Genomic DNA, 18,642 nt, shown 5'->3' on the forward strand with positions numbered 1-18,642 from the left:
GGACCCTGTCCGGCTCAGCAAGGATCCCCCCAAGCCCACAAGCACAGGGAGGGCTGTGGGCTGCTGAGGATCTGCCAAGAACCTGCTCTGAACGTAACAGAGCTGGTGGCGTGAAGGAGGGGAAATCCTTTAAAGATAATAAAGTTAACAGATCTTTGAAGTAAACTGCAAGTTTTCGGTGGCTTACGCAGCTTCTGCAAGTGTGAAGAAAGTAAATGTCATGTGCGAGCATGGAGAAATCACACAGAAAAATGGAGACAAATACTAATTGCTGCATATACATGAGACCTGTGGCAATTTCAGGTCAACATACAGAGAATTTACAGCCTCACAGAATAAATCTGTACATTGGAGTGAATATTTACTAATCACTTATTCACTGAAAATTTGTAAATATACAGCCTCAGCAGATGTCAAAAGTCTTTCTGTGCACAACTGATCCATTACCTCTTATATCCAGATTAGCAGTAATTGCTCTTTTTCCAACAGAGTTTGCAGCCCAGCAAGCATACGAGCCCGAGTCTTCTTTCTTTGTTTCTTTGATCTCTAGGGTGCCGTTCTTATTTAACTCATAGCGCAACGCTGAAAGTGGCTCTATGCTGTCATCCTTCGTCCTAAAGATGATAACAAGAGTTACGGTTTGTTTCTAGGGCTGCAGGAACTGTTATTTCATGGTTAGCAGCTATTGCAGGGAACACAGGAATTTGGGGAGCTGGCCTCAGCTCTGCCACCAAGCAACCAAGCCACGATTAGCAAGTCACTTTACACACGTGCAGCACATCAAAGGGACATAAGCTTCCTGCAAACCAAAACCATGCTGACAGCGTCTAGCAAGGTCTTTGAACTAGTCTGGCTGAGTCTTTAATCTATAGCTGTCATCTGCAATTTTATTGCACCTGCCAAGCGCTGTGACAATGCTGTGATTTCCAACGTATGGAACCATTTCCAGGTCAATACAGTCTGTAAGTCATGCCGTTCCCACCTCAATAATGTGTCCAAACTCAAAAAGTTGCCAAGATTTAACTAAGGCCGATGAGGCTATAGCAGGGTTTGGGTCCATACAGCATGGGTTTAATGAATGTCCCAGCGCTTGTCTCACACAGGTGTCGAGGACTTTCACCAGCCTCCCTTTAAAAACCAGTTCTTCAAGGTTCTTGAAAGTGCATTTAAACACAGAATATTTACATTGTATACAGTTTTGTAAAACATTTCTAATTTTAACTGCACAGAAACAATAACTAGCATATTTCTCAGTGTTTGGGGAGCCTGTATGAGCTTGCTTCACATGAAAACATCAGTTCTCAGCAGCTTACCATCTAATATCTGCTGCAGGCGAGGCAAAAATCTCACAGTGCAGGAAGGCACTGTAACCCACAACTGTGGCATAGTTTTCACCATCTGAGGTCAGTATTAAGGGAGCAATATCTGCAGCAGAGAATGCAAAATGAGTAGCACTACATTTCAGACCTGGAAATATAAATACTGTCCCCACATCATCCCCTTTTCCAACAAAGGTCAAAGGCTTAGCCACTTAATGGGAATTTCACTGCCTTTTGGAACTAGTTGCACTGAGCAAATGAGGTCTCATAAGCTTCACTGACACAGATAACAGCAACTGACTGCTGGACATGTCAGAACAAGAAACATCAGTGTGCTCCAGGAGAGAAACCGGACCTGGTTCTGTTTCCTCTAGAGACCTCTTTTATTAAATACATTCCCATCACTCCCTTTCTTTGAAGAACAGGCTGAGCACCACAACTGAAATTAAAGATTAACAATACACTTAATAATTCAATAACAGAGTTGTGGTCACAACTCAGCCCCCAGTGGTTTTAGTACATTTGATTTCAAAAGGTTTTGAGCCCAACCACAACCATGTTTTTTAAAATAAAGAATATATCAAAGCTCACGAGCACTTATACTAAGCATATAATATTACCCTTGACAAGGCTTGTTGCATTCGTTTAGACAACACATTTCTTAAACTCTGGAGCCAATGCAAAGGGACAAAGACGTGGTTACAAACCCCAAACTGTTCCAGTGATTCAGTCAGCAGAATGGGAGGTAGCCAGATGTTTCTCATGCACAGGGAAGGGTGGGAGGGTACTCACTGAGGACGTTCACATTGGCGCTAGCAAGGATGGTGCCGTGCTTGTTGCTGGCCTCGCACTGGTACACAGCACTGTCGTGGAGCTGAAGGTTGGTAAGGCTGATCTCTCTGGCAGAGATTCTCCCTCGGAAGGTCCTACCTGGAAAGACCCAGACTGTCAGGAGCTGGAGGAAACACCATGACTGTGGAGTTCACAGTCTCTCCTCATTCCTTGAAAGTCAAAACATGAAGCACATCTTCAAGATCAACACAGGACCTTGCTCGAGAGCTGGAGATCAAGTTGCAGAGCACTACCTTTGTCAGCGCTCCTGTGGCCTTAAGAAAATGCTTCAGAGCACCAATTTCCAGTAAAATCCCCAAGCAGGCTTTTTTTAAATGGTAGTAATAATACTGCTGCAGCAGGGAGAGGGCCTGTGCTCCCCAGCCACACAGTCACTTGTGCGTACTCAGAAGCACAAAGACCAGGAGCCCTCAACGAACATAAGCTACCCCAGGTCCCCGAAAGACGGGCATGTTACAGGGCAAGGCAGATGCAGCGACTCCTGGGTACCACCCCACACACCCTGCGGCTTCCATCCCTACTCCCTTCCAGATCACATCTGAACGTCAGCTTTACTAGTCAAATATTCATTCATGTCACATGAGACCTCATTCAGTGCACTGGGATTCATGTGTTCCCTCTAACTGGGCACAGAAGGGGGACGTCCCACCCTACAGCAGAACTTACTGTCGATGGGCATCCCGTTCAGTTTCCACTGAATGGTCGGCTCGGGGTTGCCAATAGCTTCACACAGCAGCACAAGATTTGTTCCTACGCTGTAAACACCACCTTCGGGCTCCTTTATCCACCGGGGAGGCTCTGCAAAGAGGGGACACGGCAGGTATCAGGGCCCCAGCCAGCCGCGCCCGTCCCTGCTGTCGCTGTGGTCCTCCAGGAGATGGCAAGCGCTGCCCACCGCTCCCAGCCAGCTCCTGGCAGCCTACTGGGTTTTTGCAAACCGATGTTACAAAAGGTAAAACAAGCATCAGCACACATCAGGTTCTGTCCTTCAGACTCTGTGAAATGTGTCAGGGAGAGGGTGTAGGAAATGGGCAGCGTTAATCCAAGTGGAAAACAAATGCAAATGGGAGGTGAGAGGCTAGGGAAGGAGGCAAACCTGAACAGGTCAGCATTTTCACAAGGACCCTCAGACACGAGACTGTGGTCTGTGAAATGAAGTGAGGCTATTTCGGCAGCTCAAACAAGATGCAAATATCCATGCAGCTCAAATCCCCATCACTAGACAAGAGCAAGTGGCTCCCACCCCCTCGCCCAGGAGCGGACGGAGGGCAGCGTGCTGCGCCGCAGCGATGCTCCACGACAGGACACAGCACCTCCATCTGCTCATCGGCGTGTGCTGACGAAATGCATTGTGATTTTTCAATATTCTGGTTTTCCGTCATGTATTCATGATGGAAAACGTATTTAGGAATGCTGACACATTCTCTTACCACGGGGGGATGACAGAACCTCCATCCTGAGCAGCAGCGCAGAAAGGCTGCCCACAGGGTGGTGGTAGAGGAGCAGCAGTGTGGCAGAGGAGCTGCAGTGTGCTGCTGCATTCCCTGGGCTCGCCTCTTTCCCAGCACTGCCAGCTAAACTGAGGGAGCTCTGGAGAAACCTTCTCTGCAGAGCAGCCCCCGAGCACCAGGTACCCACACCTCATCGGAAAAACACAACCGTAAGGGAGGGAAGGGAACACAGAGGGGAGAAAAAGCATTAATCTGATGAGTGCTTTGCTCTCTACAGACCGAACGCAGGTCCCTGAGCCTGCCTACTTTTCAGTGGGCAGGCTCCATCCAAAACACAGCCCTGAATTCCTCATTATCTCTCCCCAAGAAGCAACAAACTTCCACATTTTAATTCCAGACCCAACGCTACCTCTTCTGCATGTGCTGGGCAGATCCCTGGGCCTCTTTCCCTATTAGAAAATGATGACCTAATGTATGGGAAACATGAGGATTCATTAGTTAATGCTTATAAAACGCTTTGAAGATTAACAGAGCTGTTGCCTGGTAATACATCTCCAGATGTTATCAGTGTGATATGCTAAAACAAAGCATCATTGCTCACATTCACACAGACATATTGAAAAACCACCTCTGAAGTGTGACACACGAGAGATTCTACACACGCTCCACCGTTTCCACAGTAAAGCACCCACGGAGACATCGTTAAACAACATCTAAAGGCTGAAGTAAAATCCAACACACTGAAGCTTATCTAAAATTATAACATCTTTGCATTTCCTTCACACAGTACGGACTTCTCCTACTGCCTTCCTCACACTGCTGGTCGCCCTCTCGCAGCACAGCGTGTGACGTGACCATGCTGGCTATGCTTCCTCGTATTTGGCTCCAGGAAAAAACTCTGCAAGCAGCAGAACATTTTGATTTTGCAGATCTTTTGCCTCTTCTCTCTCTTCTATACATTATGCTTTCATCAGGAAAAGTCAGGTCAAAGGCATGGAGGTGAACAGGTTTGTATCAGTGCTGATTATTTTGTTTGGTTTTGTTTTGTTTTTTCCCCTCTAGGTCTGCCACAAACACAGTACCTGAGACAGGATATTTCCTTGTTTTGGAGGAGGTGAGACACCAAACATAGACTGAATACAAACTACCCAATGGATCCCTTCCTATTTCCATCTGTGCATACACTGAAGTGAGCTGCAGATACATTATGCCACCGCTTTCCTTCCTCAGCGTGGAAATTGCTGGGGTTGCCCCAAGAAAATGATGCAGCTGAGAAACCATAGGCAACAAGATTTTGCCAAGTATGAAATGTAATTTCACAGAAAGGCTGAAGAACCTCTTTTCTGCATGGCAGATACGCTGTACTCCTAAGAAGTATATAAAATATGAGAATAACAAGATACACGTATTTTTTAGCAACTGCAGAAACAAGTGGCTAGATAGTCCACTAGTCTGTAAGCAAAGTGGCGTGGCAAGCAGTTCATTGCATATTGTATTATTCTTGGTAAGAGCTATAAATGGGGGTCTGGGTTAAGAGATTTATGTCTTTATGGGTATATAATTACAGGTCCAAAAATGGAAGGGATCAAAAATGGGCCTGGCCCACCCTTCTGCAACACAGCAGGATCATCTACTCCTAAAATGCCCCTGGTGGATAGAAACCTTCACCTCAGCCTCCCATGATGTCTATGGCAGCACTACGCTTTCCCCCCCGACTAGAACAAGCTTTTAAGGTCTAACCACCTTCTGCCTTGCTGCAGTTTCAGTCTATGGTAACGGATGCTATGCCTAGGGAACTCTGTGAAGAAACCTCGGTTCATCTGAAGGCTGTTATGCCTTCCCCAGATCCATTCCTTCCTAAATTAAGTAGATCTATCATTTTTTTTTTTCTTAAATGCCATATTCTTGAGCTTTGTGATTGCCCTTGCTGCTTTCTCCTTTCTCCTGAACTGTCTTGAGGTAACCCCAGCCCTGATGAAGTGCACGGCATAAAACTGGTCACGTCACATGCAGCCTTACCAGCTCTCAGTAGCCTCTCTTACACCACTTTCCTTTACACTTTCCAGGACAATTTTTGCTTTTTCTGTAAGATTACTATTTCCAAGTTCTGTTCAGCTTGTATCCAGCATAACCTCCAGACTAGTCTAAGCAGACATTTCCCATCCTCTGCTTATGAAGCCAGTTAGCGCTGCCTGATCAGGACTGGTTTGCACTTGTGGTTACTGAAGCCCATCCTTTTTATTCCAGACCATTTTTCCAATTTGTCAAGAACATTTCAAATTCTCACATCTTCCCAAAGGTTGGCAATTCATCCCACTTGAGGGGCATCATCGGCAGCTTCCGTTGCAGCTACACCTTGGTGTCTGCGGCCCTACCGAAGCACTTTCCCAGTGAAGCCCAGAACTACAGTTCGAGCCTGATTAAACCAACCAGCCATGGTTCTGCCTCACATTACTTTCATCTATTTTATTTTTCTCTAGCTGAGTAATGAAAGTATTATGAGACATTACTGCAAAGGCCCTTAGTTATTATATCATTACTATATTTAATCATTATATTGTAATAATTATTTCTATTAAAAACAGTCTGGGAGCCTCAGTCAAGATCAAGGTACTATCAGATCAGGCACTGTGATAGGGACAAGATTTTGAGGTTGTATGTTTATTTTATATTGGGCTTGACAGAGTATATACAATAACCAAATACACAAACATGTAAAGTCAAGACAATTTGTAGGCTTGCTTTTCTGCTGCTTGCTTTTTTTTTTTTTTTTGTTATAATTATCTCTCGTTCTAATAACAACAATGGGGCTTTTGTGCCTGCACCAATGTTCCAGGCCACATCTCTCCTTGCAAAGAGAGATTAAAATGCTCAAACAGTCAAGCAATTTGCTAGCTGAATATTTTTATATGCTTGGTAATAATTGCCTGAATCTTTGCCCTCAGACTCCTGTAGGATTAGTAAGTGGGCTGCATGCAAATATCATTGATTAAGTCTGTTATTTAGAAAGCTGGGGTATTGGTCTGAGATCCTCAAATAGCAGAAAGAGGAACAGAAAATTTGACAGAGTGCAGAAATGATAGCAAAATCCTGATTTACACACCCGCACTATGTTGGCGGTTAATAACTGAGATAATTTTTCTTCCATGTTTAATTTTCTCCTCCCTGCATACATCCTTAGAGAAGAGCCTGTCAGGTGCAAGGAAGCCCTACGTCAGCACAACCTCCCTGAAGCCCACCGAAATTAATGCTCACTTCCACCAACTCAAGATCTGCCCTTGAATGCGCACAGAGGAGTTGCTGCAAGAATGATGAACGTGCCCATCTCTGATTAATGATAGTGACATTTGCTGGTTAGAAAATCTAAAAGACAGTGTTTGGGCTCAATTTTACCTTGATACCCTGCATGTGAGGTGGCTCCTAACAGGAAGAATTCCTGTTGGTGACAGTAGCCATCATTAGCTACACACATGGAAAATGAATGTAATAGCAAAAGCATTTTTTACATTGCAATGGCTACAGTGGGATTCTTTCTTTTTTTTTTTTCTTTTTTTTTTTTTTTTTTTTTTTAAGTACTTGTTTGTTAATGAGCAGGAACAACAACTTGCCAGAAAGCCTTCTTCCCTCTGGAGACTGGGGGAGAAAGGGGTCAGTATTCTGAACTGCTTAATTAATGTTATTTCTCTGGTATTTTAGTTTTTGCAGCTCCTGCAATTTCTTTGAAGGATTCAGTTTTTACAGCCCAGAAAATCATAGCCAGATTGTTAAAATATTCAGCTACAGCAGAGATGCTCCAAACCATCTGGAATGATTTCTAGGAGTCAGCACTTCCCCTCCATCGCAGCTGAAAACTTGCCATGCCCTGGTATCCCCCTCTGCCACGCTTCCAGGAAGGGAAAGAAGACTGCAAGACACAAGGTTGTGTCAAGTGAGTGGGGATGATTCATCACGTACTGGGAGAAAAGGCCTTTTCTCATCTGATGAGTAAAAACAGAGCAGGTAGCTGGAAGTGCCCTTCCTCCCGTCAGGAATCCTTGTGACCAAGAGGGAGAAGAAGAACAGATTAAAATGAAGCGGTTGGCAGCCTCTGACAGTTTAATACTGCCTGGGATTTTTTTCTTTTACTTTGCAGAGCAGAGATTGGAGCGTTTTTCATCAGTAAAGAGAAAATGTTTTCAGCAAGTTCTTCAGCTGTGCTTCAGGAGTCTCATTTTGAGGCTATTTATGGGCAGCATTGCTGAAAGAGTTGCAGTGGCACTGATAGTTCTGCAGGGCTCGCTTGTCTCATTTATTTATTTTGCTCCTGGAAAAGAGCATGTGCACCTGCCTCATGTGAAGGGCTCACACCTTCAGGGTTTGGGGAGAAGGGAGAAAAGAGGATGGAGGAAGAGCCGGCGCTGTGCACTTGTACCTGCATGCTGCAAGATGCTGGTTATGAAGGTATCTCAGCTGGCTTCATTAATCTACCTTCTTCTAGCAACAAAATAAATAAATGGTGACCAAATGGATGCACAGACACACCAGGTTCTTTGTTTTGCTAGCCCAGCACGAGCAGCCAGCACTGACCCTGTTCAGCCACCTGCACGCAGGCATGCCCGTGCACAGGGATGCACCACCCTACGCACAAGTGTGTAACACACACAGGTGTAACCCCAAGGCTATTTATGGATGCTGCTAATACAGCACCTTTCCCAGCACACAGACAAGGGTGGGAACGGGCCTTGGATTACTTAGAGGGGTGACAAAAAGGGTCACGTGGGTCACATTTCAATTTTTTTAAATGGTTAAAAATTGGTTAAAAGTTTGGGGTTTTTTAACTTTGTTTCATATGTTTTTATGATACTTTTCAGGGGTTATAGAAACCAATCCTAGCTCAGGTTGTCCCATACAAAACTGACAGCAAGGGAGCACACGAAGGAGGGAAAGAGAGAGAGGGGTGGTACCCTGTTTGCTAACTGTGTTGTTACAATCCTCCCTAGGCATTCAGTTTTGGTGGAAGTCAAAGGGAGGACTGGGCTCAATGTACCTCTGATCTGGCCCAGCATGGCCATTTCCATGTTCTTTATGAACAAGTAGGATAATTAGATCTTTTGGTCTGACATTCAGATTAATACAAGGCATTTATTTCATCAATATCTCTGCTTGACTAACTCACGTGTTTACAGCACTGAATCTGTTCAAATATTTGTACTCCCGTTCACCACTGCATAGAGCCTTCATGGTTCAGGAAAAAAAAAGGTATTGTTTTGGGTTTTTTTTCTAAGAAAGGTGCTACTTTCTGCAATCTTCCTAAAACTATAAGGCGGGTCCTTAGCTCACATAAATCGATAGAGTTGGTTGAATTATGCCAAGTGATATTAGCAAAGGTCCACTTCCCTTTGACCACCTCCCCATTCAAAATCAATAAGCTTAGTAAAGTGTACTCAGACCTTCCACGTGAACGTGGAACTCATGCTTCGCCCTCCCCATGGGGTTGCTGGCCATGCACTGGTATGTTCCTTCATCGGCTGCAGTCACTTTGTCTATCTTCAGTATCTTCCCAAAATTTTCTGTTTCTGGTTCGTCCTTGGGCAGGTTTCCAGTGACCTTGACCCAGCTTAGATGAGGAGTTGGGCTAATAGCAAAGAGAAAAAAAAAAAAAAAAAAAAAAAAAGAAGATATTTTTGAGTTAAATACTGGGCTGCTGTAATGCTTAATGTCAGCAGAGCTGCTGGACTTCATGCACGTGGTCTTCAGAGTCTTTCTGGCCCTTGTAGAACACTGGGGCTATACTAAGGGACTAGAGACCACAACCCATCTACACTGCTTTTTGATTTGAAGGGCTCCTATGAGTAAGTTCTTCACAGCCAACACCAGGCCACGGCATGGGGCTGCATTCCTGGTACACGTGTTGGCACAGACTGTGGGAGAGGGACTCGGCTCATTTCGTCCAAGTCCAAAAGGGCACTTGAGGACAGACAAGGAGGTAAAGACTTTATTACAGTGACTTCACTCAGTGCCCTGCCTGGTTAGAAAGGTGGCCAACTGTCGGAGATGGCTGAAAATGCTCCTTACGTCTTTAGAAAGCAAATGGCAGGGACACAGAAAGGCAGGACAGGCTGTTGTCTGCACATTCCCAGCTGGGCTTCACGACCCTGACACCGTACACGACGCACATACACAGTGTCATATCTGCTTACTCTTTTGTCCATCTGTTATTGTGGCACAATGCCCAGACACAAGCTACTCCAAGCCTTGGGTACCAAGAAAGTAGGGTTTGCCACGAGCAGCGAGCACAACCGTGCAAATATCCTATTATTTCCTGCAAGAGTCCCTGCCCTGCTCTTGCACCACGGTCAGGCTCTGTGTTGCCTTGGTGTTACACTGAGGCAAAGCCCTCCTGACGCTGTCGTTTACTCAGAATATCAGTCTTCAAAAATGACAGATTGGAAATGTACTTAATTCCTTATTTTGCAGTTGGCTGCCCCTGATCTTAGTTACTTGAAATCTGGTTCAATCTATCCGCTTCCGTGGTTTGTGGACATTTGGTGGGATGGATTGGCAGAGATATAGGCAAAGCTGATCATTTTTCTGCTGAAAATGGGAATTTTAGCAAATAAAAATAGCATTATGTTTTGATCTAAACGTTGCAATTTTGAAGGGTTTCAAGGAAAAATTATTTGCTTGGTGATCAAACAAAGAAGTACTTTGTCTTCCTTCAAAAGTGATTAAAAAAAACTTTCTGTTTGAAAAGTACTTTTTAAAAAAAGTTTCCTGGGAAATTTTGAGTGAAAGAAAATTTTTTATTATTATTTTTTTAAACTTTTTTTCCAAATAAACAGAAAGCCTTTTCTGGCTTTCTCTTCTTATACATGATATTAATTCTCCCACATGAAAATTCATATTTGTGTATTTCCAAGGTGATTTGCCTAGTAAGTACCTTGAAAACACTATAAACTCATAACTGTGGACTTGTGGAGGTTTGTGGGCCTGCAAATTAGCGTGATGGGTAGTGAAGTAGACAAGGAAGTGTTGCAACAGATACTTGGAGTGAATCCCATAGAGACAAGGAATTCACCTTCTCTCAGGAATGACAACCAACTGCAGAGGCATCATCTTGCCAGCTTAAATGAGCAATGCCCTTTCAAGCCCACATGGCAAAACAAAATACCCTAAACATGTTTGTTCAGGCAGATGACTACCCTGATTCTGGAATTTTATAGAGGGGATATAATTGCACAGCCTTTAATACGAATTATCTACCTGCTGCCCACCTGCCTTCACAGCCCCGCAGCTCTGCCGTACAGCACGAGGAGACGATGATTTAAGTTGCCTTTCCACAAACAACTCTACCACGGATAAACCAGAAGTGACTGTGCTTTCATTGTGGGTTTAGTGGTTGGAGAGGTGCTCGCTTTACCTATTTCTCTGGTGGCAACTCTTCTGGGGTGGACTAGGGCACCTACAAGCACACAGTAAAAACTGGAGAACTGGACTTTAGGGAAAAGCGGAGCTCACGGCTGCCCGAGCTACGGCAGCAGAAGCAAGGGCTGAGAGGGGCATTCAGAGCTTCGTCGTGAGGACCGCACTTAACATCTATTCAGCCATTCCCTTTCCTTCCTTACTTTTATTTCATCCTGTGTTATTTACAACAAGGACCAAAATTGTCCTGATTCCCCATCACCCGCCATCTACTTTAACCCTTCCCTATATTCTTACAGCAACCATCTCCTCATCAAGGAGATACTCTGCCGTACTTAGTGCAGCCAGATCCACAACTAGAGCTTGAGTAGTGCTGTAACATAAATGCTGACAGCAATAACCAGCTCGAGCTACCCTGTGCAGCACAAAGCACCGTGGAGGTGCACAGGAATAAGCCCAAGCAAGAAACACTGGAACTAAACCTGAAATTAGCTCGTTACCATTTGTTTTAGGGGTCAAGCCAACACAGCTGACTCCAGTTCACTACTTTTACATAGCTGTGGGCTTTGATCCGTGACATATTGTCATCTGTGGGAACATCATGGAAGGAACATCCTTTCCATGGAAATTCTGGGTGCGGGCAACCGGACCGCAGGAAGCGGCCAGGTTCACATGCGCTCCTGAGCCAGCATCTCCCACCGCAGCTGGGCTAGATGGATCACCGATTTCCCTCCACGGGACTCTTCTTTAATGGATGTCTTATATTACATCACTCAAGAGCTTTGCTTTTAAAAACCCGAGATCTGACACCAAGTAAAGTTCTAAATGATTCTTGAGCATTGAACCAAAACTGAATTGGCAAAACTAGAAAAGAAATATTACAGGTTGTTAGCCAAACCACAAAACCTGAGTTCTGTTGTTATTTAGCTTCTCAACATCTCAAAAGCAGTACTAGTGAAAAAAGTTTGATAACAGGCTTTTTTTAATGTAACAGCAAATATATATATAAAAAAAAAATCAATACTTACCATGCTATGATTTTAATTACTTGTTTATAGGCTATAGCAGTAACAAATACATGAACGCTGCGTGCCAGCTCTGTACTGCTTTACAAGGAGTCTGCCTGCCTCAAAAAAACTTGGCAGTGAGGATCAACTTCAAACTGCATAAAGCAGTATATTATTATATATATTATAGGTATATTCTTTTGTAGTTGTATAATTGTTAACATAGCTTTTTCTTTGTTCAGTTCTATTTCAAAAGGTGATTAAGTTTGTGCAGTATTGTGCATTACTCACAGCCCTTCGGCAATACATTCCAGGAGCAGGACACCTCCCTTGATGACAGTGACTGATGAGCTACTGCCAGCAGATTCAGGAGGGATCAGCAGTTTGGGTTTTCTTTCCTTGATAAAGTTTGCTAAAAAATAAAATAAAATGAAAGGTAAGAGCCTTTGCTTATTCTTCAATAACGCCACAAACACTACTTCTGTCAGAAGGTTTTTGGATAGTGATTTTTAAATTTTCTTTTTTATTTATACAGTTTGAGACTAATCCAGGACTCTCCTATTTCTCCTGGTAACAGTCAGACCATGGCTACAGCGATAACAACAGGCAGCAGCACTGGTGAAGCCTCTTTTCCTACGGTTTCATGTCCTGCTTTATCAGCACTGGTTCTTTCCATCGCACACCTCAGCCACCCCTGGTACACCAGTCTTCTCAGCTGCTGACCTGCTCCCACACCACCTTTCTTAGCACCGTTCTTCTGCATTGCCTCCATCACCTTTCAGATATCAGACGAAAGCCCATCTTTCCTGACTTGACCATCCTACAGAAATGTCCTTCTTGCTATAATTATTAAATCTACAGTAATGGAGATACAATTTGTAAGGAAGACTGTTAAAATAATAAAACAAGATTGACCTGCATTTGATTTCAACGGACCATTTGTTCCAGCCTGCCAAACAATGGTTTCATGATGAAATACGCATGGAGTTAAATGGCTATCCAGTTATCACTATAATAACAATTAGCACAGTAATGAATAAGTCCCCAAATGGTACTAGTTCTTCAAAAACAGTCAGTTATGGATGATTTGGTAAAAGACTACATGTATCTCTCTGAACCATTTTATAAATCTTTTCTTCTGTCCCCTTGCTTTGTATATCTACAAATCTGTGTCATGAGCGCTCAGAGCTGCAGCAAAACACTTTGGTGCCTCTGGATACGCTCGCACGTGTCCCATCTGCCCTCCGCCTCCCGCCGCCAAAGGCAGGCCGTCCCCTTTCCCAACTGGCAACAGGAGTTCAGAACATCTCTTCAAGGGAAAAACTGTTCTGTTGAGTGTCCGTCACTCTGCACAAGCCCTGCTTGTTCTGCTCGCAAGGCTCAGCCTCCTGGGGCTGCAGGGCTGATCCACCCCGACAGACGCCAGGAGAACCCCCTTCCCCAAACCCCCAGCACCTCTCCAGCAAAATGGGGCTGCCCAGGAGATTCAAACCGGGTGTTTCAAAAAATAGAGACTCTCAAAAGCAACTTAACCACATAAATCAGAGTCAAGAGCTAAATACAAAACCCAAGACTCCCATTTTCACTTATTTTAAACAAAATTAAATGGATGGAGAGTTGCAGAAAGAGCCGCTAGCTGCCTTCTGGCTTACCCACGCTGCCTGCCTAAACCTCAGCAGAGTGTTTTCAGGACATTGCTCCCCAAAAGGGGCACAGAGCGAGGGCAGATGTGAAGCCCCAGGATGAGCAGTGTCAGACAGGGCGATGCCCAGCCAAGCAGCGCCAGCTCCCACCCACTGCCGGGTACAGGGTCCGTGGGGACGGCTAACACACAGTGCCTAAAGCTCTGCAAATCCACACTTCAAGCTCCCCCCGGAGCAGCCCCAGGGTGACCCTTCGGACATGAATTTGTGGTTTCAAACAGTGGGTACCTAATGCCAGCATCTTCATAACCACCAGAGGAAGGTTTGGAGCATCCAGCTCTGGCTCCTGCTCTGAACTGGTAACACCAGAAACCCAGGACATCAGCCTCCTTACTTACATCACATAATGAAATGTGAATGCTCTTTTCTCAAGTAAGAAAACTAGCTCTTTGTTAAAAAACCTTCAGATTTCTGTCAGAAAGTACAAGATGAGCAAATTGCACTCCACGGACCACTTAAATCCATCCCATCACAATAAAATGGCTTTTGTGATTTTTTCTTTTTCTTTTTCCTGAGCAGCAGCTCACATTTTGTCCCAGCTGGGAGATTCCCAGTTTAAAGGCTAAATAACAGACGCATTCAACTCACCCTTAGTAACTGCAGCGTTAGGTGAGCCTGAGTCATTAGCATGCTTAACTGAAATAAATAAAAGTGACAACCAAACACAAACATGCATAATTGATATAGAATCAAAAGAAATAATAAATCAACCAAAACAAAAACATGCCCCCCCCCTCCCCAATATCTGGCATAAAAGAAAGAAACGAGGAAAAAATATAAAGCAAAGCAATAGATGACCAACACATTTCTGAAAATACAAAGAAAACTCTTCAAAGATACATATTATTCAGTAAAATACTTCATTTCATCCTAGATAGCTGGTACAATAACAAAATCACTTGGGCCTAAGCATCCACTGTGAAGAGATTTGATGAAATAATATATCCAGCCTCCTTTTCCTTATTGCTCAACTTTCTTTTTTTTTTAATATATATATATGTATTTTATACAGTACCTGTACTAAAGGCACTGCTTTGCCTGCACTCAGACTGGTGGCTGTGATGGGAAAGTGCAGGTGCTGAAGTGCGGTGCTGGGCCACCGCCGGGGCTATCAGAAGCCCCACAGCCCATCCCCACCTCACTCCTGCAGTCCCTGTGTGACTGCCTGTGGGGCTGGACCCATCGGGAAAGCCACAAGGCAGCAACATTCCACTTTGGTATTTTTCTCACCATTGTTATCGCAAGATACAGTTTAAGCAAGTATCAAGATATTGAAAGCCATCATTAAACCTTTATCCTTTTACACCAACAAAAAGACTCTCACAATCATGTATTAAATATCAGGCTTTTGTTCACAAAGAAAAATCTCCTTGGCTTTCTGGGCTGCAGAACCCCAAAAGGTCAGAAGTGTTAGTGACACAAAAGAGTGATATGAAGGGAGCAGGCAGTCTCAGCGAGGGGCACAAGTCACACCAGAAACTATTACAGCCCGAAGAGATTCAGGCAAAGCAGGATGGATCTCCAGCTGGTACCAGCTGCATTCATTCCACTGGCTTCTGCTGGGCTTTGCAGGTTTCATGCAGCTGAGTGTGTCCTAAAAGGATGTTTTTTTGTGTTGTTTTTTTTCCCCTGGGTATTTTTATTCTTTTCCTCCATTTCTAAGACTGATAGTTGTACATCCCATATATTTAGTGGCTTCATGCAGCTTGAATTAGCAGTTTGATACCACAGACGGTACCCTGGACAAACGACGATAGGACAGCAAACCCCACAGCCCCGGTGAGACTTAGGGGCAGGGAAAGTACCTGCAACCATCTTTTGTATAAGATCCTTGGAGGCTACAGGAACACAGCAATGTTAAATTAAATAAGTAAATAAAACCTGATGTTCCCTACACAACATTTCATTAAGGAAATGGAAAATGCCTCATGTCACTACTGATGCTCCAGGCATCCTGCAGAGACCTGGAAAGCCCCATATTTCCCAACCATGTTCTGCACCTCAATCAAACCAGGGCTGTGCCCAGGGAGGAGGTGGCCATCCAGGTCCTCCAGACCCAGTGAAGCCCCATTTATCAGTAACCTGCAAGAGAAGCGGATCTCCCCAGTGCATTGTTGGCTTTCACTGGGGGGAGAACAGCAGGAAGACCAGGGAACTTCTGGGACCTGACAGCTGCAAACAGCTTTTATCAGTTGAATTCAGCTCTTAGAGTAAGGTTAATAACGCAGGCATAAGCACAGTAACATGCATTTTCTTCAGAGAGAATCGCATCAGAGACACAGGACCACACATCTGCATTCGCTGATGCCTGGGGAGTTAAAAAGGAAAAAAACAACAGAAATCAAGCAACTGCTCAGCCACAGACTTACAGCGGGAAACCTTCAGCGTCATTGGCATTTTCTGTACAATTGTCCTCAGTCTTGGAAATGCTGCAAAGCAGCAATAATCACTCCGACTGTCATTTTCTTCCACATTTGCGAAGTAGAGATCTCCCTTAAGGCTCATGGAGACCCTTTCATCTTGCGGAATGTGCTGCAAATCTAGCAAGAAAAAATAATTATGATATGGTAATGATACTGAGCTGGCTCACCAATGCGACTACTAATGCTCTCCTGCCATACACTCGCTTCCAGATACATACAGGATGTAACTTTGAGGCGAGAGAGGGAGAAGACTCAGCACAACCCATGGGTTATTTACCAATATTCAACATACAAATCATAACAGAATTATTTTTCTATAACAATATATATATTTACATATAAAATATGTGGAAAATAATGGTTAATGAAAAACTCATGATAAAAAAAATGCTCAGTACAAAGTTCCTGCTCAGGTGAAATGACATTTCCAGCACCTCTCTCCGATACAAAGGCCTGTAATGGTGACACGCGGTCCCCATTTAGAGATGCCCCCCCACAGCTGGGCTGCCAAGCGCTTTGCTCTTCTGTAACTACAGATTTACAGCAGAGCAGTGTTAGTATGAACTCAGGCTGCTGCACTGTCTCATTGTTGACCCAGCCAAATGCAGGTCTGTGCTAAATACGTATGTCAGGAGTAGAGAGGCTGCCATGTGAGATCAGAGGTGTAGTCTGGCACCCCGTCTCTGCAAGTACTTGGTCAGCAACAGCAACAAACCCCGCGTGGCACGGAGGCAATCCGAGTTACTCTGCTTCACAAGAGCCAGACATTCCTGCAGAACACCAATGCTGAAGAATAACACAACAGAAACCCACAAGGAACTCATTATCCATACCTGACAGATATTTTTTTCTTAGCATCGTAAATCAACTATTAATTTATGAAGAAAGGAAAACAGAAATGATAGAAATAATATATCGACATATTTTATCCTCCCTCCTGTAAATGCAGTAGTTCTCATTACTGGTAGACTCACTTACCAATACATAAGCTTTTTAATATCTCATATTTAATAATATATTGTGTCAATGCACTCTACAATTTATGCTATGTAAAAACATACCTGCAGCCTCAATTTTTCAATTTTGTTTTTCAATACCCAGATCTTTTTCCTAAGCACTTGCACAATTACCATTCCCATCAATTATGAATCCATAATGAAACTGCTCTGGAAGACAAATGTTTTGAGTCTCCGCATATGAATTGTGTAAGAATTGTTTACTTACCGATATTCATCCAATAGATATGCAAAGGCGGAATGCCTTTTGGGGGGTTACAGTGCAAAATCACAGAATCACCATGCTCCACATCAAGAGGCTCGATTTTTTCTTTGGGGAATTTTGGTACACCTGAAAAAGCAAAGAAGTTCCTCTTTTATCGTTACCTTTTAAAATTTTGCCCTTTGCTTCCCCCTTAATATACTTATTAATAAATACTGACCTTAACATCAGCCTTTGCATTCTCTGCCTCCAGTTACTACCATTATTTACAAAGTGATACAAAGTAATGATGCATTTTACTAAGCGTAAGAAACCTCTGCTGCATTCCTCATTCATACAGCACACAGACTGTAGTATTGAAACCCAGTACTGAACCGGATGGTGATGTTTAACCCTTGTCTGTGATGTCTGTGAGCTTCACTTAGGCTTTATTTTAATGCATTTATTTTCAAATGCTTTCTATAGCTCCGTTGTGTGTATGGTGTGGAAGGGACGTCTCAAAGGCACACGGAACCGCAGCCTGAGGCCAAGACTGGTGTAAAGGACTGTGCGCTGATGGGTCGCAGGCTGTTCCCAGGAGATCAGAGACCAGTCTGGGAGCGCAGGATGTGCTGGGAAATCTTAGCTAAAAAGCGATTCCCAAGAAGCCACTGCAAGTCAATGCAGGTGGGGACAGACATCAGGCAGCTATTCTGCCCTGCGCCTGGAGTCGTCCCAACTCTTATCCGCCTCTAGAATCAGATGAAGCAGAAGTGTGGCTTGGAGACCATATTGCCTCCTTCAGCCCCTCAGGTGTAAAACCTGCTGCACAGACCCACAGAACTCCTCAGCAAGCTGGTCCTCCGGGATGCAGAGACAGGCTTTGCACAGAAGAACACACAGGGCTGCACAAGGGCTGCACTATTTGGGCATAAATATAGGTTAAATAATTAATGGATCAAGGACTTGTTTAATCACCCAGAGCAGCAGCACTGATGCCAGCAGACTGTTCAAAGCCTGAACCACACTTGGCAAACCTCAGCAACCTGGCCAGTCTCGGCAGCCCAAAATGCAACCAGAGCATATCCAAGAAAGGGGAAGCTGTGCTAGGCTAGAGCCCACGCCAAAGCAAGCACTGGGAGCCTGCAGCTCAGAGATTATTGCAAAGAATTGAGTCTGCAAAACATAACCACTCCTTAAACGACTTTAGCTAAGAGAGTTTCAGGGTTGATGTCATCTGCTTTCGTTTCAGGCAAGTTCAAACTAGCAAAAGTTTCAGTTCAGGCAAC

The 18,642-nt window shown here is 44.1% G+C and overlaps 1 protein-coding gene across 7 annotated transcripts in view; it reads right to left on the reverse strand.

Annotated features, from left to right (window-relative positions):
* Nucleotides 1-18,642, reverse strand: part of CHL1 (cell adhesion molecule L1 like) — a 135,360-nt gene that overhangs the window by 25,936 nt on the left and 90,782 nt on the right. For 6 of the 7 annotated variants that reach the window (XM_040592605.1, XM_040592601.1, XM_040592606.1 and 3 more), the window contains 9 exons: nt 17,381-17,503; nt 16,103-16,273; nt 14,322-14,369; nt 12,322-12,442; nt 9,052-9,236; nt 2,838-2,969; nt 2,112-2,249; nt 1,314-1,425; nt 448-614 (listed from right to left, as the gene is read on the reverse strand). In XM_040592605.1, coding sequence (XP_040448539.1) covers nt 448-614; nt 1,314-1,425; nt 2,112-2,249; nt 2,838-2,969; nt 9,052-9,236; nt 12,322-12,442; nt 14,322-14,369; nt 16,103-16,273; nt 17,381-17,503 — 1,197 coding nt within the window. The remainder of the gene's footprint in view (nt 1-447; nt 615-1,313; nt 1,426-2,111; nt 2,250-2,837; nt 2,970-9,051; nt 9,237-12,321; nt 12,443-14,321; nt 14,370-16,102; nt 16,274-17,380; nt 17,504-18,642) is intronic. The other variant, XM_040592604.1, reaches the window with a different exon arrangement.

The sequence above is a fragment of the Falco naumanni genome, chromosome 4, assembly GCF_017639655.2.
Source record: "Falco naumanni isolate bFalNau1 chromosome 4, bFalNau1.pat, whole genome shotgun sequence".
In the NCBI taxonomy this organism is placed as follows: domain Eukaryota; kingdom Metazoa; phylum Chordata; class Aves; order Falconiformes; family Falconidae; genus Falco; species Falco naumanni.